The sequence below is a fragment of the Pan troglodytes genome, chromosome 11 (assembly GCF_028858775.2).
Source record: "Pan troglodytes isolate AG18354 chromosome 11, NHGRI_mPanTro3-v2.0_pri, whole genome shotgun sequence".
NCBI lineage: Eukaryota > Metazoa > Chordata > Mammalia > Primates > Hominidae > Pan > Pan troglodytes.
Genome location: NC_072409.2, coordinates 23,343,998 through 23,367,505, shown reverse-complemented (window position 1 = coordinate 23,367,505; position 23,508 = coordinate 23,343,998). Strand labels below are relative to the sequence as shown.

The window sequence follows — 23,508 nt, the reverse complement described above, 5'->3', positions numbered from 1 at the left end:
CTCATCTTGACTTTTTCTGCCCCACCCACTCTGGTGCTGTACTCTGATAGATGCTCAGAGCTCTGGAAGCACATTATGCTGTTGGGCACCGCCTGGTCTCTGTACATGCTGTTCTCTCATTTCTTCTTTCTAAGATCATACTTCCCTCTAAAAATCTCCTATGCATCCTTCAAAATCCCACTTAAATGTTGTCTCCTAATGAGAAGCGTTTTTTTAACCCGGCTTCAGTCAGGTAAACACATATTCCCTCCCTGTGGCTGCCACTGTCCTTAAAGAGCATTCTAATATCATACATGTCTCATTGTTTCATAACAGATTTCTGTACAGTTTGAGTCAATTTAGGTGGGGTTATTCATTGATTGAGAGAGTGAGTCTTTTAAATTCCCAGCATAGAGACAGGCATATTCTGGGTATTCAGTGAATCTTTGAATCTTTCTTTCTTCTTCTTCTCTTTTTTTTTTTTTTTTTTTTTAAAAATGTGTTTTCAGCATTGGTTCAGTAAACAATAACAAGTGACAGGAAGTTGGCTTTATACAGGGAATGAAAAGGAACAATAATTTACAGCAGATTGTGAGAAAACTGCAGAGTCTGTTTTTGAAGTCTAGGTGTTGATACATCAGTCCCAGCTCACAGATGATGTAAAATGCACAATGAAAATGATGTCGCAAAAATGGACAGAAGCTGCCTGCTCTATGTTCTTATAGGTGCTAGCAAGCACCCAAACCGTACCTACTACCTTCCTTAGTACCCCTTACATTAAAGAAGTTGGGTTTCAGTCAAGGACACTGATATCCCCCTAGATTTGGGACCCTTGAATAGCAGAAACTAACAATGCTCTGTATTTATCAGGTGCAAACATGGTGCTTTGTTATTTATGTCTTGAGTCTTATGACAACCCCACGTCTTGAGTCTTATGACAACCCCACAAGGAGAATACTATAAACCCATTTTTCAGCTGTTGGATCTGGAGCTTAAAGAAATAGATTTTTCCAAGGTGATGGTGAATGGTAAAGATGGAATTCAAACTCAGAACTGATTGAATCCAAAGCCCATCCTTTTCCCCCTTTACATGACAACACCTCTCAAACATATTGACCTCAAAAGTAAGTATAATACCACCTTTATATAGATGCCAGACAGAAGGAGCCGAATGTGTTTTGAACTAGAAGTTTAAGGCCCTTTAAATCTGGAAAAAAGGTTAAAGGTTTAAAGGTTTCAGGTATATGTGGTAAATTGTGGCTGGCCGTGGCGGCTCACGCCTGTAATGCCAGCACCTTAGGAGGCCAAGGCGGGTGGATCACTTGAGATCAGGAGTTCAAAACCAGCCTGGCCAACATGGTGAAATCCTGTCTCTACTAAAAATACAAAATGAACAGGTAAATATTTGTCCCCCTATGTTGAAATTTATGATTATGCAACTTCAAATGTTGGAATGTTTGTTCTAAAATAAGAAGAAATAAAGCAGACAATTCCCAAATTTAGATAAACAAAAGAGCAGTGAAAAAAAAAAAGTTCAGTGCACCTCCTCCATAGCAACTAAGCATTTGCTTTGTCTTTTCTTTGTCTTTCTGGTGATCTAATGATTTTTTTTTCCTGTTGGTACCTGCTTTTCTACCTACCACAGAGAGGTGGTGTCAGGATGATGGAAAACACTTGCTTATGAAAGAGAAAATCCTTTGAATTGGCTCTGAGCTAGGCAAAATGTGCAAATATTTAAATGCAAGATGTTCTTTCTTGTCATTAGCAACTGATTTAATTTTTCCAACAACCCCCTGCCAAGAAGAGTCGATTACTTAAAGAGTCGGCGCATATGTTATCTTGAAGAAAATAAAGAGGTTTTCCTATATGGAAGTGCAAAATTATGCATTTTTTCTTTTTAAAAAATTGCAGCTGTGCACGGTGGCTCACGCCTGTAATCCTAGCACTTTAGGAGGCCGAGGCGGGTGGATCACCTGAGGTCAGGAGTTGGAAACCAGCCTGGCCAACATGCTGAAACCCCCTCTCTACTAAAATCCAAAAAAATTAGCCAGATGTGGTGGTGGGAGCCTGTAATCCCAGCTACTTGGGAGACTAAGGCAGGAGAATCACTTGAACCTGGGAGGCAGAGGTTGCAGTGAACTGAGATCGTTCCACTGCACTCCAGCCTGGGTGACAGAAAAAAAAAAAAAAGTTTCCTGGTGGAGCATCTCCAAATTCAGGTCTTTTTCTCACCAAATGATCTAGTACTGCTAAATCCTATTCTACTCCCAAGAACTTCTGACATCATTAGTATTGAATGAAATTTTACTTAGGTTCCCATTGAAGAGATGGAATCAACATTCTACATAAACCAGAGCCTAGTCAATGTTAGTGGAAATGGTGTTAAAGTTATAAAACTTACCCTGGCTTAAAGTTATGCCCCTGATGGTGTTAACTATGGGATGTTAAAGTGATTTAGCTTCTTTAAGCCTTAACATTAATATTTTCCCTTCCTCTGTCCTACAACTGGGTGCTAATATTAAACTAGTGACATGATGCTAATTAGATTGTTAGCAATGGGCTTAATTATCTTCAGGTAGTCACACCCCTTTGAAAGGAGATTTTGAAACTCCTTTCATCAAGAGATGGATCTGTTTCTCTATTCCTTAAATATAAACTGGCCGTGGGATGTGCTTTGATAGAAGTGATCTAATGCCAATTTTGAACCTGTTCAATAGCTGTGTGAACAGGACCAGCATCCTGGAGAATGAGAGGCTCTGCGAAACAGAAAGACACCATCCTGGCTGAGGCCATCCTAGGCCAATCTGCCCCTTAAGCACACAGATACATGAGGAGTGCAGTCAAGAACAGATAAGCTGCTCAGCTGAGCCCAAACCCAAATCACCAACATGCAAAGAATTGTTATTTTAAACCACTGTATCTGGATTTTTAAAAATGCAGCAAAAGTTAAATGATGTAGATGCTATATGAGAAGGCACTTTCTCAACCAGGAGGTGCTATGAGGTACAATCAGCCTTATCATTCTATAAGTATTAAAGGTGATACTCACGTGTGGTGGTCACCCTCTTCAGGCCAGGGCCCCGGGTATTGTTTTTCACTATGTGCAGAGATATCTCATACTCTTGCCCAGGAGCTAGACCAGTTTGCCGGTAAGAGGTCTCCGGCCTCCTCAGGCTTTTGGTGATCTCTCCCTCATCTTCTTTATTCTGAGAGATAGAGGCAGCTTGGTAAGAGTTAGGGGAGGTGCCAGTCTCTTAATTTATGTGATTCATTCACTCTGCATTCATTCATTCCTCTGTTATTCTTTCATCGATTCATTAGTCACTTACTATGCATCAGATCAGTATGTAAGCTACTGAGGATACAGAGATGATAAAGACATTTCTCTAGTTTGTTTCTCCCATTCGTAAACTTTTACCCCTTTGTCATGCAAGTCAAATGACAGAATGTGAGAGCCAAAGGAATTCTGAAGGCACAAGCTCAATCCCTCCTTGGGTAGACTGAGGCCAGCATCAGAGAAGTAGGGTGATTGTTGGATAGTCACACAGCTGGTTGGTGGCAGAGCCTGGGCTTAAATTCAGAGAACAAGTTCCCTGCTTCACATGTACTTTTGGGCCTGGAGAGAAGGGTTGCTCAAATCTGAGATGTACCTTTATTTTGAGGGAGAGACCATTTCTTCTCTTCTTTGCCTCCGAGTAGAGATTTCTAAGGTGATGATGGACAATTGGAACCTTGAGGTGACAACTTCTATTTGTCTAGGGTCTCAGCCCTAAGTGCTACACTTACTTACTAAAATCAGGGAAAAACCAACATCCCTTAAAATATAGATGCAAACACAAAAGATGCTAATTATAGCCTTGTCCTCCACCAAAAACTAAGGAAAATTAGTTGATACAGAAGTCTTCAGAACCCTTTGGTCATCTTTCAAATCCTTGAGATCAAATGGATCTGCTCTTTTGTACTCCTTACCATATTCCGGAAGATGATTTCCCACGTTTCAAAAGCAATGTCTAGAGGATCCCACTCCACTTCCACAGATGTCTCCTTGATGGACTTGAATTTCAGGCCTTCAGGTGCAGGTAAGTCTGTAAGTAACAACATAAATAGAACGTAAGCATAGGGCAGGTGTGTGATTGGGCAACGTGGCCACGATTCCACTAAACCAGACTGGATGTCTGCAACAGTCAGGGGCTGACAACCAGAGCAGGTGTCCTTTTAAAGCTTCTTCTGGGATGAGGTCTACTATGGGGCTGTATAAAAATTAATATTAGGAAAAATGGTATGATTAATTTTGGCAATTTCATATGGTTAAATCTAAAATGAACGCAGGCTTTGGAATCAGACAGACTTGGGGTTAGAATCTAAGCTCTACTATCAATGTGAACTTGAGCAATTGCACACAATGCTCTAAGCCTGAGTTTCTTCACCTGGAAAAAGAAGGTAAATATGTCTACTTCTTGGGAATGCATTGAGGAGTGACTGATATACTCCACTCCAGTGTGTAGATTGCTGGGCCTGGTTCGTGGCATGCAGAACAAGTTGAATAAATGGCAGCCAATGTTATTATTAAGCAAAAAAGGGTCAATTTCTAGCCAGAGCTTGCTTTTTAGATATGAAGGTAATTATACTGATGCTAAACTCATAAACCAGAATGTTTCCACTTAAAGAAAAATAGTCAGTGATCTCCACTGAAAAGTAATAGAGTGGTTAAGAACATAAACCTGCCAGGACTGCCAGGGTTAAAGTTTTGCCTCTACTCCTTGTTAGCTGCATGATTTGGGATAAGATGCTTAACCATGCAGTCTCAGTTTCCTCATCTGTAAAATAGGGTTAACAATAGCTCCTATTTCATACATATACTAACTCATATAATGAGGACTCTTTTTTTTTTTTTTTTTTTTTTTTTCTTGAGACAGAGTCTCACTCTGTCACCCAGGCTGGAGTACAGTGGCATGATCTCAGCTCACTACAAACTCTGCCTCCTGGTTTCAAGCTATTCTCTGCCTTGGCCTCCTGAGTAGCTGGGATTACAGGCATGCACCACCAGGCCCGACTAATTTTTGTATTTTTAGTAGAGACAGGGTTTCGCCATGCTGGCCAGGCTGGTCTTGAACTCGTGACCTCAGGTGATCCACCTACTTTGGCCTCCCAAAGTGCTAGGATTACGGGCATGAGCCACCATGCCCGGCCAAATGAGGACTCTTATACTAATATGTAGACTGCTTACAACAAAGTCTGATACACAGTAAACACTTGCTAAATGTTACTTGTAATGATTTTCTCTGGCAGGAAGTATATAGGAGAGCAAGGAGAAAGATTTGATGGAAAATGAGGGATTTCTTTAATAAGTGATTCTATGGACTTAATTCTAGGCTCTTATTTGGTATAACTGTAAAGAACAAGTATAGGATTGTAGGGGCCGTGGCAAGGGAGGGTTATACACTGGGTGGGCTGAGGTCAGGTGAGGCTGCCCAAAAGAGTTGCTCACTCACACGTGGCCACCCTGGCGCTGACAGGAATGCTCTTCTTGTTCTCCAGGATGGCAAATACACGGATAAAATACTCCACACCAGGCTCCAGCTCCCGAATGATGGTGGACGTCTGGTCCCCAGGCACACGGAACTGCATTTCCAGACCACCCTCGTGGGTGGGCGTGTACACGACAAGGTACTCTGTGACCCGCATCTCATTGTCCCAGGCCAGGTTGACCGTCTCTTCCGTCACTTCTGTCACAACGAGGTCTTTGGGAGGAGACACTGGCAGGAATAAGAAAGGACATCTGGTGTCAACAGTGTGCCCTCTAAAATCTCTCTAGGTTTGTTTGACCTGTCTTTTCCACTGTCAGCCACAGAGGTCTGAAGATCTTCTGTTGCCTCTAAAATGCAGATGGCATCAGGGACCCCCTGCTGTGATCCATCTTAAGACTTGTGGTGGCTGTTCCTTAGTCCATTTCCTTCAGACTGGAGTCCCAGGTCAGCACTGTGGCCTTTGGTGTTTCTGGCCTCTCCAACTTTCTGTGCTTCCTGGGTCTTAGCTCAGATGCAGGCTGTTGGCATGGGAAAGTGCAGTCTGAGCCTCACTCCCTGCTCTGAACTTTGAGTTACGTGTCCCTAGCACTGGGAGGGTATTTTGGGCATATCTGGTCCAACTTTCTTATTTTATAGAGGTGAGTAAGGCAGAACGACTTGACCAAGCTTGCTCACCTCATCAAGTTTAGAACTTGTATCTCCTCCCTGCCAGCCTGGTGTTCTTTCCAACCAGGCTTCCCTGCTTGTGCCACATTGAACACAAAGCCATTTATTTATGTTTAGATACCAATAACTTTAGTAAAGGAAAAAATTCTCCATTATGACAATTATAATATGGGTAGATGAGAGGAGTACACAGAAGACACTCATTAAATATGAGCATTAATTTTCTCTCCTGTGTTTTCACTTAACCAGGGTTTACTAAGCACTTAATATGTACCAGGTCCCATACTAACTGCTAGAAATAGTGCCCTTTTAAGGATAGGAGCTTGCAGTCTTTAGGATTAAAAAAACAAAACCAGTTACAAAAGACAATGAAAAGACAGGTCAATCTTGTAGATAATAGGCGTTTGGTCTTTAGCCGAGTATGCATTTGAAACAGTTGTTTTTATGTAATCTCACTGCATATTCAATTTAGCTGAATTTTTACATCCATCCAAATACAGAGATTTTGTTTACTGTTGGTTTGATGTCAGTGGAGAGTAGGAAATAAAGTTGATATTTAGCAAAAGAGAGAGTATCCCTTTATCTACCTCATCTTGAACACTAGATGTGTTCTGGCCTCTCCAACTTTATTTTAAACTCTATGTAGATGAGTTAGGCAGACTCGAATACCAGCTCTGTGATGTGTCAGCTGTGTGTCCCTGGGACAATTATATAACCTCTCTGAACCCTTCAGCCCTTAAATAGGTCACCTTGTAACAACCGAATGACAGGGCCCCCTTAAAAAGCCATTATGGGTGTGTGTTTAAATGGACATATTAATACGTACAAAGAATCAGTGTGCATGAATGTTTATAAATATAAACGTAGTTTTCCAACCCATACTAGGAGTCCACTCCATCATGGCCATTATATGCTGGTCTGCGCCCTGGGACTCACCCTCTGAGCAGTCTTTTCCGCTGTAGCCTTCGTTGCAGATGCAGCGGCCCGAGACGCATTGTCCTAAGTTGTTGCAGTCACTGGGGCAGGAGCGCTGGCCACAGTCCAGGCCTGTGAAGCCCTCATGGCAGATGCACTGGCCGTCCACGCAGCGGCCCTGTCCATGACAGTCACTGGGACATCTTTGCTCCTTGCAGTCTTTGCCCATAAATCCTTCATGGCACACGCACTGCCCATTCACACAGCGACCCCGGCCATGGCAGTCATTTGGACAGGAGAGTTCTGCACAGTCAGGGCCGGTGAAGCCGTCCTCACAGACGCACTGTCCATCCACACAGAGGCCCCTGTTGCTGCAGTCCCTGGGGCATTGGCGATCCCGGCAGTCTTCCCCTGTGTAGCCGTCATCACAAACACACATGCCATTCACACAGCGGCCGTGCTGGTGACAGTCATTAGGGCAGCTCATGTCACTGCAGTCATAGCCCTTGAAGCCTTGCTCACATACACATTTGCCCTCGACACAGCGGCCCCGACTGTGACAGTCATTGGGGCACCGTAGCTGGCTGCAGTCCTCCCCAGTATAGCCCTCATCACACACACACTGCCCATTGACACAGCGGCCATGGCCACTGCAGCCATTGGGACACTTGAGCTCCCCACAGTCAGCTCCAGTGAAACCATCATCACACTCACACCGCCCGTCTACACAGCGGCCACGATTGTGACAGTCAGCAGGACACCTCTTCTCGCTGCAGTCCACACCGGCAAAGCCTTCATCACATACACACTGCCCCTCCTCACACCGGCCCTGGCCGTGGCAGGCATGTGGGCAGGTGAGTTTCCCGCAGTCTTCACCTGTGAAGCCTTCTTCGCAGTAGCAGGTGCCATTGATGCAGCGGCCCCGGTCGAAGCAGTCATTGGGGCAGATGAGCTCACTGCAGTCTTCGCCCGTGAAACCCTCATCACACACGCACTCATTCTCCACGCATCGTCCACGGTTGTAGCAATTGTTGAGACAAAGAGGCTTGTTGCAGTCATCGCCTGCAAAGCCATCGTGGCACACACACAAGCCATCTACACACGTGCCGTGCTCCTCACTGCAGGGCACTGGGCAGATTTCATGGCTGCAGTCAGCCCCGGCGTAGCCTTCGAAACAGATGCAGACTCCATTCACGCACTTGCCCTGGTCATTGCAGTCGCTGGGGCAAGCCAGCTGGCTGCAGTCCTCGCCCGTGAAGCCCTCGTCACAGATGCACTGCCCATCAATGCACCGGCCTCGAAGGTGACAGTTGCCTGGACATTCGGGCTCAGAGCAGTTGGGGCCTTTCCAGCCAGGTTCGCAGACACAGCCACATCCTTCAGTGCTGAAGTTGCCCCGACCGCTACAGAAGGGCCTGGTGTCCAAGCGGCCTGCAACAAAAGAAACAGAAGTTCTCAGCCAGGCTTAAGCAGCCACATTTTTCTGTATCTACCCAGGGCACCCAGATTCAAATTCAGCTGAAGGACGGTTGCACCCTCAGGCTCCATCTGGCTTGAGAACCATTTGTTGTAGTGTGTGAAATCAGACGAGACTCACATCCTGTTATACCAGGTAGGAATTCATAACCTGAATTCTCTGAAATTATAGGCTTGTATGCCAAAACAGTGTGTGATTATGCATAGGGGTGTGTGTGTGTGTGTGTGTGTGTGTGTGTGTGTATTTCCACCCCTGGGGGGAGCGGATTCATAGTTTTTGTCACATTTTCAAGAAGTCTTACTACTCCAATGATGATTATGAGTCACTGCCTTGTGGAATGCATTAGGCTGGGGCTATGTTACTATTTCTTTCTTTTCTTTTCTTTTTTTTTTTTTTTTGAAACAGAGTCTTGCTCTGTCACCCAGGCTGGAGTGCAGTGGCACCATCTTGGCTCACTGCAAGCTCCGCCTCCTGGGTTCATGCCATTCTCCTGCCTCAGCCTCCTGAGTAGCTGGGACTCCAGGCGCCCGCCACCACGCCCAGCTAATTTTTTTGCATTTTTAGTAGAGATGGGGTTTCACCACGTTAGCCAGGATGGTCTCGATATCCTGACCTCGTGATCTGCCTGCCTTGGCCTCCCAAAGTGCTGGGATTACAGGTGTGAGCCACCACGACTGGCCACTATGTTATTATTTCTTTAGTGCCTCATCAAGGCCAGGCACATAAAAGATGCCCAAGAAATAGTTGTTGAACTGAATGTAATTCTGACTTTTTGATTCAATATCTATGCCACATTTGGCAAGGGATTTAGACTACCTGGAGCTTAGTTTTCTTATACGTGAAGTTGGGCCAATAGCCCACTTCCCTGGGGTATATCCGAGTTAAGTAAACCCCTTAAGAGCTCACTCTTGTGTCCTTGTTATTTTTTTCTGTTTTATTTTCCAAAGTTTTTTGTGGAAGGTTGGCTCAAGTTGGTATGTGGGTTTATATAACCAAAACATTCTAATTTTCCGCAACTAAAATGAGGTAGCTAATGGCTTTCTAATTCTATAAGGACACCTTTCAGTTTGGCTCTGTCCCCAGAAAAGTATCGTGCCTTTATCTTTTATTTCTTTCTATCCTGAAGGCTAAGTGGAGGTCAACTTAAAGAATGTGGGGTCAAGGTTGACATTACTCGAGCCCCTTGAGGCCTAAATATTGCCTTAGCTCAGTTTGCAGAAGTCATTGGTCTGATCTCCATGGAGCTTAAGGAGAAGAAACAAAACCCAGTTCTATATTCTCTGCACTAGAGTATATTCACTCTGTAGTCTCTGTACGTAGAAGCAGCTTGTATTAATATATTTTATCTCCTTCTTGACAGCAGGAAGAAAGAATTTTTTTTAAAAAGCTGATTTGTAAAGTGAGAGTCTAAGTATGTACTATCTAGTATGGTGGCCCTTGGCCACATGTGGTTATTAGGCATTGAAACATGGCTAGTCTAAATTGAGATGTTCTGTAAGTGTAAAATACACATCAGATTCCAAATAGTATAAAATAATAGACTGAAAAGTATCCATTAATAATTTTGATATTGATTTCAGGCTGAAAAACCAATATTTTGGCTCTGTTGAATTAAATAAGAGATGATTAAAATTATGTTTACTTGTTTCTTTCTCCTTTCTTTAACATGACTACTAGAAAATTTAAGATTACATGTATGAGTCATATTTTCATTAGACAGCACTGCTCTAAACAATCATTTTAACTGACTACTTAGCATTACTCCTACTGTGTATTCTCATCTGCATTTTTCCAGGGAGTTGACAGAAGTGGAAGATAAACTAACTTATGCCTAAAGAAAATGTTTTTAAAAATTGCCTTAGAAACCTAGAGCCTGTCCTGCAGAGCCGTAAGACTATTTCACTTAGGGTGGTTAGGTTTACTCTTGAAATAATTGTTGAAGAACATTTTGGTAATTTTTTTCTGAGTGGCAGAAACAGATTTTCAGCTCTGATTTGAAGTTGTTGAAACTCATGTAGCTTTATCAACTTTAGTTATTGGAGATAAAGACATAATTCCAAAGCAGCAAAATTCCTTGAAATAGGATGCATGTGGAAACAGGGCATCCATGGGTGAGTATGAGCTCTGGAGACACACAGGCACATGCAAAATCCCTATCTCTCTCTCTCTCTCTCTCTCTCTATCTCTTTTTTTTTCGGGTGGTGTTTTGCTCTTGTCACTCAGGCTGGAGTGCAATGGCATGATCTCAGCTCACTGCAACCTCTGCCCCTCGGTTTCAAGTGATTCTCCTGCCTCAGCCTCCTGAGTAGCTGGGATTACAGGCATGCACCACCACACCCTGCTAATTTTGTATTTTTAGTAGAGATGGGGTTTCACCATGTTGGCCAGGCTGGTATTGAACTCCTAACTTCAGGTGATCCACCCGCCTTAGCCTCCCAAAGTGCTGGGATTACAGGCGTGAACCACTGCGCCTAGCCAAAGACCCTATCTCTTATTGCTCTTTGTGCCATCTTGTGCCAGTGGGTTAATCCCTTTGAGATTCATTTCTTTGATCTGTAGAAGAGGACTTATCTTCCCCTCATCTAATCTTTACCTTAAAGGGCTGTTGGGAGGATTAAATAATACAACAGTGCCTGTTACACAGAGGGAGCTTATATGATTGTAATCATTGTAATTGCTATTAAATTGGAACTTTTTTCTAATTTTTATAGACTCAGCACTATCACAGGCAGCACTGTGCATTTGTAAGAATACTGAAATGTGAGGAACTCAACTCCTTATTGGAGGACCTTCAGGAATCCCATCCTCTTTCCAGGCCTCAGTTTCTCTATTTGTAAAATGAGGTGATGGGGCCACACCAGTACCTATCTCTGGGATAGAAATTTCATGGCGTACTCATAGGTTTTGGGGTAGAAAGTGGGTAGATTTCATGGTCAAATACGTTTTAGAAACTTATAATTAAGGTAAAATAGGGTTTTTCAAAGCAGGACTTATCAGAAGCCTGAAAATTCCTCTGAGAAGCAGTTGTCGCCATGACTCCTCCAAGCAGGAGAGAGATGGCTGCAGTCTCCACACTTATTTGAACATAAAATCTCTTTGTAATGAACACTCTGGGAAGCTAGTTTTCTAGTGAGCCCACTTTGGAAGCAAGTGATGGATGCTGCTACGCTCTTCATTTCTCCATATTTGCACAGTGTGGGACTGGGCGGGCCACCAGCTCATACCTGTGGCAGGCTGGAGACAGCAGCCTGCTCCTGCAGTACATTGCTCCCTCAGGGAAGACACCAGGTTCTCCAGCTCCTCCAGTCTGCTCAGCAGCTCCTTAACATCAGGGGCTGCGGCACAGCCACAGGCCCGGCGGGGGATGTTGATGCGATGTGTGAAGACAATCTGGTTTTCCCCATCCACTGTGTGCTCCTGGAAGCTTTCGCTGGGCTCTGAAGGCGGTGCCAGGTCTTTCTCCCCACTGGCTGACTCCAGATCCACCGAACACTGGGATCCCACTGGCAGCTTGATGTTGTAAACGTGGTTAAACACCACTGGCTGGTTCTCCTCTGGCAGGGTGGCGTTCACCCCACTCTGTCGCTTGTGCCGGATGACTTTCTTGAGGACCCCACCTTCAGTAGCGAGGGCAAGGAAAGCAAGAAAGACACCTGCCAACAGCTGAGTCATGGCCCCCATGGTGGAGGTGGGTTTGGCTGGGTGCTGCTGGGGCTCTAGGGCTCTAGGGTATCTCACTTTCAGCAGAATGGGGATTTAGAAGCACAGAGTAGACTTCAAATCAGTTGTCCCTGATCTTCTTGAAAGAATTATTTTCTACAAGCAAAGATGAACAAAAAAATTATGAGTATCTACTATTGAATATATTGAATATCTACAATTCCAAGTGAATTTTGATTTTATATCCCGGTATTTGAAGCTCTCCTGATAATTTTTCATTATATACCCTTGAAATAACATACAATGGTCTCTAAAAGAAGTTTGTCACTTGAAGGAATGATTTCACTCACTATTCAACTTCTGTAAATTTAAGGAGACAGAAAAATAGAGAGAAAAAGGTAAAATATTGAAATAAAATAGACATAGGTTTGTATCTTGGCTGTAGCTCTGGTCCCTTGGATAAGTTATGTAATTTTTCTTTGCCTTATTTCACTTTCTGTATAGTGAAGATCATAGTTGCTAGTGACAGGGTTAAAAGAATGATGTAGAAGTTATTTGTGTATTCATTAATTCCTTCAGTATTTACTATGTCTTCTGAGTGAATTATTATAGTGTTATAAAGGCCCTGGTCCCGGTAGATGTTCAGTAACTCTTGCCTCTTATTGATTTTCAAAACTGATTTCCACACCATCTGCTGGTTCTCTTCTGTCATGAGAGGCAGAGGTTAAAATAAAGGACTCTAGGAGGCAAACAGTTTTAATCCCAGCCGAGCTTCTTACTAGTTATGTGACTGCCAGTATAGCATTCAGTCTACTCCTCTGCATCTCAGTTTCCCTGCTCCTTGATTTATTTCCAAAACCTTCAAAAGTCCAGTTTTTAGAAGAGCCTGACAGAATATTCTTGAACCAGTTGTCTAAACTGAGGCTCACAGCTCAGAAAGGATGTCTAAGAGCCTCTGATGTCTTCTCCAATCAGCAAGTACTTATAGCATTTTTACAGAGGTCTGAGGGTGGTAGAAATAAATATAAGACCAAGTGTATACATACCATCAGGGGACTTAACAATAGAATTAAGAAGAAAATGGAATCATCCATCCAGTACTTAAGGAGCAAAGCAAGAAAGAATGTATAGGATTTGTTTTGTGGTATAGTGTATAACTGCCTATGGGGTTTGAAAATAAAAAGGAATGGTCAAGAGAAAGGTGGGGCATAGCTTATGGGAAAGGGAGGGTAAAATTTAAGCTGAGCCTTAAATAGTGAGAAGAATTTGATGGGAACAGAATATGGAGGAGAATATGCTACCATGAAGCAGTTCTCACTTTGCCAAGTTATCTTATTCATCTCTCTTAGAGCTATTCACCTGTATGAGCAATCAGGTAGCAGAGAAAAGGGGACTTGTTAGAGGCAGTTGAGAAACTAAATAAAGACAGGAAGAAATGGCAGTTATAATATTTACTAAAACAATGCTATGGAGGCATGTGAGAATGATCTATACACGATATGAAGTCATTCATGGTTTTCTTTAATTAGGAGATGCACCCGAGTAAAATTCAAATGATAATTGAAGAGCTATTTTATTTATTTATTTATTTTTGAGACGGAGTCTCACTCTGTTGTCCAGGCTGGAGTGCAATGGCATGATCTCGACTCTCTGCAACCTCCGCCTCCCAGGTTCAAGTGATCCTCCTGCCTCAGCCTCCCAAGTAGCTGGGATTTCAGGTGCACACTGCCATGCCTGGCTGATTTTTTTTTTTTTTTTTTAGTAGAGTTGGAGTTTCACCATGTTCCCCAGGCTGGTCCTGAACTCCTGAGCTCAGGCAATCCACTTGCCTCAACTTCCCAAAGTGCTAGGATTACAGGCATGAGCCACCGTGCCTGGCTGCTATTTGGTTTTTAGCATGTCATTTACAAATTGACATTTCCCTATGCCCATGATATTCTTATACTTGCACACTGTAAGTTAGTTATTTATGTCAATTAGTGGTGGTGCTTGGATTATTCAGCCTATAAGAAGGTTTCTAACTTTTTTTCTGGAAAGATTTTATCCTAATGATAGAATGCATCAACATGATCCCAACTGACCATCTCCTTCCTCATGACAGAAAGCCTTTGCAAAACTTAGAGAGGAATTGTGGCAAGGAAAATTGAACTGGGAAGCATTTCTATATGACTGATCAGGGGCCTAAGGACTAAGAAAGCACTAGTGCATTTAACTAAGAAGGTCCTTTCCACATACCTACCACATTCTAATTATATTCTTATTGACACTTTACCAAATGTCCCTGTAATATCTGCAAAAACAAAACAAAACAAAAACAACAACAACAACAAAAACAAAGAAACAAAAAATACCCAACCCTCTTTTGAGCATGCTTTCTCATTGAAATTAGCTTCTTAACTAACAATGTGTGGGTCTGTAATGTAGGTAAGGCCACTGAATGAAGATTATTATAAAAAAGGAGACTTGGCATGTTCTCTCCTTTCAAACCAATTTGGCCACCTTATGTGTTTACTGGACAAATATTTATTGGCTGCATAGTCTACTAGAATGGCTGCTCTAACTCTCTTCACCTTCACAAAGTTCTACTTTCCTACCCCTTTCCCATCAATTCTTAGGTTTTTTTTTTTTTTTAGAAAGGGCCATGGGCCAAGTTTGAAATGTTTTTGGACTTCTCCCCAACACTTTTCTGTGAGTTGCTAAATGACTTAAATTTCCATCTAAAAAGCCATTATAGTTGCTGATTGAGACTCCAAGGCAATGAGTTTAGGGTAATAATGACCAGAGTGTGAGTAGAGTGAGGATTTCTCACTGTGTGTTTAAGAGGCGTACACTGGTACCACCAAACGTTGCATCGTTGGGGGAAAGAGTATGTTATTCTTGAGCATTGTGTATTTCCTATTGGCTCATGGTGGTCTGAGGGCAGTGGGTGTTTTTGTACTTTGGGAAAAATCCATTATATTTTCAGTGTTGTAGAAAATGGTTAGGCTTTGGAATTAGGCATACCTGGGTTCAAATGTCACTCACTAGCCCTGTAACTTTGACAAGCTACTTATCCTCTCTAAACCATGACCTCATATATAACAAAGGAGTCAAAACCTTTCCAGAGAAAATTAAGCATTAGAGACCTGTACATAAAGTACCCAGCATGGTGTCAAGCTCGTAGTAGGCACTCATTAAACAGTAGTTCCTATTTTGTTGCGCTCCTGGGGAACAAAACCTAACAAGAGTCCATGTCAATAGCCTCCTTTTACTTAAGCCTGAGCTTGACCGCCTAGTTGAATACAGTCCTAAACTCAGCAGCAACTTGGATCTAGATCAAAGAGGAGCTGCAGAAATCACTGGTGGGTGAGGAGGTAAATTTACTAGAACTAGAAATATTTATATGAGAGAGGGAAAAAATAGGAAGCAAATAATGACCTTTAAGAATGTAAAATATTCTCATGCAGACAACTGGCTGTTTTAAGTCTCCTTTGTGGATGAACCCAGGGAAACTTACTTGAGATTGCAGTTGGAGGTATTTAGGTCAGACATGAAGAATCATGTTCTGATAGTAGGACTTTTATAATTTCAGAATGAGCAACTTATTCTACAGAGACTCTTTAGAAAACACAGATTCTAATCTTTATAGAAAATTGATCAGCAATAAAAGGTCTGGAAAATATCTTGTAGGAGGAAGGACTACAGACCTGGGCAGGTTTATTTTGTAGTTGAGAAAACCAAGGTTGAGTGGGTCAGGGTTACCATGTATAAATCCTGGCAAAGCAGGCACTGGCTTGCCTCTTGTAGCCCCTAAGGACAGGACAAGTGCCTGTGTGTGTGTGTGTGTGTGTGTGTGTGTGTGTGTGTGTGTGTGTGTTTATCTGTGTGTTTATGTGCTGGGAATGGGGCAGGGAGGGAGGGTTGGTTATGAGAAGACAAATTTCAGCACAACAGGAGAAAGACTTTTCTAGTCGGAATTGGTACCCAATAGAAAGGTCTTCTTTGAGAATGTAGCAGGTTCCAAAGCACCAGAATGTAAATAGAATGGCACTGAAGGGCACAAGTTTTATAGGCAAATTGTCTTAGGTTTGAATCACTGTTTGATCACTTCCTGTTCCTTGTGCAAGGTTATTATCTGTGACCATAAGCCAGAGTACTGTCATCAATAAATGTGTTAGGGGAGTCCTCATAGGATCATTGTGAAAAGTGCATGAGATAATGTGTGTGAAAGCAATGGCAAACAGTCTTTGGTAGCAGTAAGAGCTTAATAAAAGGAAACATTTGTAATGAAAAATATGGACTTTAATGAATGCTTTTTTTTTCTAGGATTTTCTTTCTCCTAACCTTTGAAACCCCTACTTTGGAATATGTCTGTTTTTAAGCAAAGGCAAGAGTTCTACAGCAAAGTAAGAACTTTTCCTCTCTCAGTGATCCCAGAAAATATGCATGTCGTGGTATGTGTGTATATATATATATATATATATATATATATATATATATATATATCTCCATATATAATATAATAGTTGCTCCAATTATATTACACATAATATTATAATATGTGATGTAACATAATATTACCTATTATAATACAATGAAAGATAATATATTATTACATATCATATTATATATGTAAGTGTGTGTATATCTTTGATGGTGACATTTAAGGATCTGGTAAGTCAATGATTGCAAAGAAGGGAATCAGGAAGAGACATAGTCTTTGCATTGGCACAAAACACAGATTTTTGGGGTCCCATATCCAGGACAAATCTATTTCCAAGCTAAGCATGTTGTGCTGCTTTTTGCTCCGCCTCAGCTTATGTATCTAATGCAAAACAAGACACACTTGTGTCAGACTTTGCTTTCTTTCTTTATCAAAATTAATTTTTAGAGTCAAACAAATACCTGTGACTTATGAAATTGTTTTTGTGAGATTTTCTATGTATCTCCATCCCTGTCAATGTCTCAAAAGCTAGTTAATCTGGTGAAAATAAAATCCACAATAAAAACTTCCCCATGAGATAGAAAATTTAAAAAGAGATAAAACACTTCGAATTCATTGGTCTTGAATTCGAAGTGCTCTGTCCGATATTCCGCATGTGATTATTAAAATTAATGAAAATTAAATGCAATTAAAAATCTCGTTGCTCAGTTGTATCACTCACTTTCAAGTACTTAAGAGTCCACGGGGCTTGTGGTTACAATATGAGACAGTGCAGATGAAGAACATCTCTATCATCCAAAGAAGTTTTATTGAGCAGTACTGGTTTAGAGGATTGCTTGTTTTTACTAAGCGCATGGTACAAAATGAGGAAACTGAGACTCAAAGCGATCAAGAAGAGTCTGTAAGAAAGTTTCAATGTTGTTAAGTTTCTTGACTAATGAAAATGGGTGAGTACCTCAGACACAAGAGCCCGGGGATTAGGGAGAAAAAATGGCTTCTTTTTAGCAACTAACTCACTTAACTATAGCAAGCATTGTAGTTTCCATACCTTACATGTTTGAACATATCCAGGTACAAGTGAGACGCAATCCTCAATGCTATTGTCCTTTGCAGATCTGAAGAGATAACTACCCTGTGTCAGATCAGCATCCTTTCCCCCAGCCTTGTCCTTGGATTAAGAAATATTTTTTTCTTCCTCCCTCTGCACACCTTAGAGTCTCGTAAGAATCTTCTCCCCACGTTAAACTAAGACCAAGTTGCTCCAGGAACCACTCTGGCCAAGTCTAATGTCTCTTTCTGTCTGCTTCAGCTTCTCCTTAGAAGCTGGAGGAGCTTGTCAAAGACAACTCATGACTCCCGTTTCTCTGCTGTCCTGCACTGCTGTGCTCCAGAGTTTTGAGGGCACTCAGTCCATATCCTTCAGCCAACTAAACATTTCCATTAATGAAGCAGTTGCGTGTGGGGGAAAGAGTCTGGTCTTTGGTGTAAAATAAACCTGTGTTTGAATCCAGTTCTATCACTTTAGCAGCTGCTCCCTATGGCCATTCCCTTTCTCCTCTGAACCTCAATTTCCCCGCCTCCTCTCCCTGGAGATACATATGTCTATCTCATAGTGTTGCAGGAGAGAGGGATGAAATGAGAAGACATATGTTAAGCTACTGGCACAGTGCCTGGCACACATTAAGGTGTGCTTAATATGTGGTATCTAATGATAGCAGCAGCAGTAATAACAACACTGATCAAATAGAGAATAGATCAGAAAGAAAACCTTGTATCCAGAAGGGATGGGGGAATCAGGGAGATACATTCATGACTATAACAAGTAACAAAAGAGATTGGCCAACTCATATCCATTGAGGGTCCCAAGAAAGACATCTCAAAAAAGTGGTATTTGAGATGTACTTGAAAGATGGGCAAGATTCTGAAAAATGGTTGGATACAACTCCAGTAGGTGGGTTCAAATTGAAGCCTACAGCACCCTAGAAAAAAGAAACACCATGAGAAAAGGCAAAGAAGTTGGAATGCATGGGTGGTGAGGAGAATTAAGAAGATAGCTGTAATAATAGTGGCATCTCCTTGTGGGTGCCGGATACATGCCAAGGTGGTGTAGCATGCAGGGAATATGGAGAGGTCTTGTTCTACTAGGGTATAAAATAATGCATAGGAAAGCGGAAAGGTAGAGACTACATGGTATTGGCAGAAGCCATCTTGGGAAGGATATAAAAGATCAATATGAAGAGCTGGTACTTAACTCAGTAAGCAATATGGCACCTCTGTAAGGCTAGGTGCCTAACTGCTCACAGTTAGTCATCTGTTGAGAAGGCTGGGTAGAATATAGGCTTTAATATTTAGTCCCCCATTCTCCAAATACCTGGTACATTTATGGCCCCAGCCCGCTATAAAAAATAAGAAGATAAAAACAATGGTCCTGAAAGCTTTTGTGGGGAGTGTGGGGTGGGAGAAGGGTTAAATGTTAAGCTTTAATCTTATTTCAATTGCCTTGGTGTTAAATGTTATCAGTGTTGAATCATTTCTTCAGATTTTGGCATTATAGACTTTTATTCAGAGCATTACTGTGAGATAAAAATTTATTTACCAGGTTGGGAAACCAAGGCCAGTGTCATGCCAGTCGTAATGGCTTTTTAGCTCATAATTTTACACATTACGATGCCTCTTGGCTTGCTGTCAAATCCTTCTTTTTTTCTCTTTTACTAGTAGAGCTGTTTGGTAGCTAACCTTTTGGAAGCAGCAGGGAATAGGCTAACAGTTATTTTTGGGCACCTCACTGCAGGACAAAGATCATTGCTAGACAAAGAAATCAACAATCTGAATTTTTCCCTGGTCACAGCTGGAGAATAAACAACTTCATTTTTAGATAAAGATGAAACTTCCAACTGGCTAGAATCATATTTCAGAATTAGTTACTTATGACTTCATTTTTAGTAGCTCATGGAATATATTTATCTTGTTGACTTAAGCACGTACATGAAATATTCTAGGTTTGGGAGGACAAGGAGAATTCCTATTGTTTAGAAATGCAGATGAATTTGTTTCCACATCATTTTGGCAACCCATGAGGCAGCTTACACCAAATTTTTCTTCTCGCTTACAGGCCAAAGAGTTTTATTGTGCATGGCCTGTCAAGCGTAGAGTTGCTTACATGGGCATTCTTAAATGTCCTAGAAATTCCTCACCCTTTGTCCTTCCCAACATCCATAAATTCCTTTTTGGAATGTGTCAGGAAGAGAGAGGAGCCAGGAAACAGTCTTAAGTGTGGATTTTTTTTTTTTTTTTTCCTGAGGACATCTGATCTCCATAGTTGAGTGAGTCCGGTGCAACCTGTGTCATAAAAGAATTGAGAAAACTCTAACTGCCAAAGCGAAGACCCTCCTAACCCTAAGTGAAGAATTCCAGAACTGAGAAGTGGTTGTCCATTTAGGCAGCACAGTGGCTTAACTGGTGCCCAGTTAAGATGCTGGGGGAGCCAGCGATTATCCAAGAGGACTGAGAATTAATTTCTAAATGATTTATTCTTGCATTCAACAGAGATGGGTTGAACAAGTGTAAGAACAGGCTATGGGATAGCCTAGTGGTGGTGGGGTGTTTCAGAAGCCAATGATGGATAGGTCTTGCCCTTAATGAGCTCACAGCCAGGTATAGAAAGCAGACATGTAAACAGATACTTGTTGTGAAGAGTGATAAATACTAACATGGACAAATATCCAAGAAACATCTGTGCAATGTTTGAGGATATCTGCTCTAGCATCAGTCAAACACTGTTAGATCTTTACTCTGCCACTTGCTATTAATTTGAACCACATGGAATCACCACTCTTTTAGGTCAGAAATAGTTGGGTAGTAGCAAATCCAAAGGGTTCCATCCAGTAGCTGTTTTGGTTGTGTAACATTGCCTGTCTGGGCCTTAATTTTCACATCTGTAAAATGGTAACACTAATATCAACTGCACAATAAAGTTCTTTCAACTGAAAGTGAGAAAAATGAGATAATACAGGCAAAACACTCAGTAACAAATACTTAAAAGGATGGAGACCTTAGCAACTGGTGTGTATTGGTATTATATGATTATTCTGTCTTGTGCTTGGAGACAGCATTTCTAACAGAAGGCTAGTCTCTGAAGGATGAGATCTATAAGACAAATCTGGGAAGCCCTCTCTTTCCCACTGTTGCTTTTTCCATGGAAATGTATAAATCTTAGTATTTCAATTTGTCAAGTAGCAGGGACACTCTAAAATTTTTAGGAAAATGAGGAGGCTGTGGCTACAGCCCTGGTTTTCCTGTTATCCTATCTCTTCTAACTCAGTAGCAAGAAAAGCAAATGAATTAGCCTGGGGTGGGGCTCTTTTCTGGGAGGTCAGGACCCTGGCCAAGGTTCCTCAGGGGCAGTGCTGCTGTTGGGATGGCTGTCCATGCTGCTGAGCCAGGGCTTTCTACTGAATAGACTGCCTGTGGTTTAGTCTTTCAAGACTGTGTTCCTAACGGGAAACATTTGGCCCAGCTTCTCAGTACTTTCCAAAGACACAGACAGACATCAAATTATAGAATCAAAATCATGCTTGAGCAGGACTTAGAAGCAACTGTAGAAGATCATTGGGTATAGGCATGGCAAGTCTGTGGCACAAAACACTTCATTCTAGTGCATGGGGCAGACACAGCTAATCGATAACAACACAATTCTGAGGAGCCCCACTTAAGAATCATTCTGAATCATCACTTCAGGCAGCCAATTAAGTAGTATATAAATAGAGGTAGTATATCACATGAAACTTATTTGCCATAATACCTAGTTATTTAAGAGAATAACTGAATTGAAACACCCAGAGAGAGTCACTAGCTAATCAGTGGTGACTTTACTAATTAACTATTAAAGCTGATATTAAAATCCAGAGATTTTGCCTTTGGGTCAAGGAATTCGATTAAGATCTATCTCTTCCTCTAGACCATTGGGAGGCCTTCAAAAAGAAGTGCATATGTACGGCATGGTCACTACAGTTAATAATAACGTATTGTATCCTTCAAATTTGCTAAGATAGTAGTAGACCTTAAGTGTCTTTATCATTGACACACAGAGGTAACTATGTAAAGCGATGGCTGTGTTAATTAGCTTGAATCTGGTAATCATATCACAATGTATACATATATTAAATCATCACGTTGTATACCTTAAATGTATACAATTTTAATTTTAATTTGTCAATTATACCTCAATAAAGCTGGGGGAAAAAAACTTTTAAAAAGTGCATATGAAAGTCTTTCAGTAATTCTTAGTCTGAGGTCATTGTAATGATCTCCAGAGAGAAATATCAGTGGTGGGATCCTGAAGAGCATTTACGTTAAAGTATTTCTAGGCTTCTTGGCCCTGATGAGTTTTTTACTTTTCTGTCTATCTATCCATCAATTCATCCAACTATGTACTTTTTCAGTACATACGTGCCAAGCCCTGAGTTAAGTATGAACGATACAACACCGAAGAAGATAAACATGTTCTGTATAATCGCAAAGCTCATAATTTCCTCCCAAAGAGTCACAAAATACAATTTATTTATTTATTGAGATGAAGTCTTGCTCTGTTGCCCAGGCTGGAGTGCAGTGGTGCGATCTCAGCTCATTGCAACTTCTACCTTCCAGGTTCAAGCGATTCTCTTGTCTCAGCCTCCTGAGTAGCTGTGATTCCAGGTGCCCACCACCACGCTCAGCTAACTTTTTGTATTTTTAGTAGAGACAGGGTTTCATCATGTTGACCAGGTTGGTCTCGAACTCCTGACCTCAGGTGATCTGCCCACCTCTGCCTCCCAAAATGCTAGGGTTACAGGCGTGAGCCACTGCACCCGGCCGCAATTGATTTTAACTCCATGTACAGTTGATTTAGTATTTGTGATATTCTTAACTGCCACTGCAGGTTGGGAACATGGTGCACACTCCCAAGCCAATAGCAAGAGTATAAATGTTAACATTCTTTCAAGAGCAAAATGCTATTTACTTAGTATGGACCTCCCAATGTGCTGGGTACTTTGGAAAATAGGCCAAGTAAGGAGTTATTTTTTGTTCCTAGAGATCTCAGAAACTAGAATATCATACACAAGCAAGGTCTGGTATTAATGCCAGCCTGAATGAGATAATTGTGTGCCACTTTGCACTGGGAAGTTCATGGGGGGCTTCCTAGAAAAGGAAAGAATTACAATCACCAACTATTGGTTGAAAAGGCCTTGGAAGATCATTAAGAAGTTGACATAATAATAATAATCAGGAAGTTGACATCATCATCATCACCATCATAAGTAATACAGATATCATTAACTATAATTTATTAAGTGTTGATTTTGCCAGAGCCTGTGCTTAGTTAGCATTTTACATTTCCAATTTCAAATTCACATATAATTATGAGATAGTATTTGTACCCTCATTTTGCAGCTGAAAAAACTGAGGCATAGAGTCTTTACATGGCTTGTGCAGGTTCAGACATTATTAAGTTATGGAGTCAGGATTTGAACCAAATCCCATCTGAGTCCAAAGTCAGGGCTCTGAACCATGATTTTATACAGCCTTTTGTGCTGGAGGGCCAAGCAAAGGAGCTATGAGTCAAGACCAGCCCCAACCTCTGACCATATAACTTCCCAACACCTGGCTCAAAGCAGAATACTATCAATCCTCCAGAAGTAGACCATTAAGATGCCAGACAGCCTGTGGCTGCTGTGGAGATGAAGCAAGCTGACAGATACATTTGGGATGCTTCTATTTCTCAGTGATCATTCAGCGAGGGTTCCAGATGCCTTGAAGGCTTCTAGAAGCCTTTTTGCCATCTCTGCATGAATAAATCTATCAGTCCTTCAAGATGCTGCTTA

The 23,508-nt window shown here is 41.6% G+C and overlaps 1 protein-coding gene across 11 annotated transcripts in view; it reads right to left on the bottom strand.

Moving 5' to 3' along the window:
• TNC (tenascin C) overlaps nt 1-23,508 on the bottom strand; it is a 97,216-nt gene that overhangs the window by 58,064 nt on the left and 15,644 nt on the right. For 6 of the 11 annotated variants that reach the window (XM_063787538.1, XM_009457162.5, XM_001156720.7 and 3 more), the window contains 5 exons: nt 11,790-12,381; nt 7,110-8,519; nt 5,472-5,735; nt 3,949-4,064; nt 3,029-3,185 (listed from right to left, as the gene is read on the bottom strand). In XM_063787538.1, the coding sequence (XP_063643608.1) occupies nt 3,029-3,185; nt 3,949-4,064; nt 5,472-5,735; nt 7,110-8,519; nt 11,790-12,246 (2,404 nt within the window). In that variant the 5' untranslated portion in view covers nt 12,247-12,381. Of the gene's footprint in view, nt 1-3,028; nt 3,186-3,948; nt 4,065-5,471; nt 5,736-7,109; nt 8,520-11,789; nt 12,382-23,508 lie in introns of those variants that run through there. The other 5 variants (XM_063787541.1, XM_063787545.1, XM_063787540.1 and 2 more) reach the window with 1 other exon arrangement.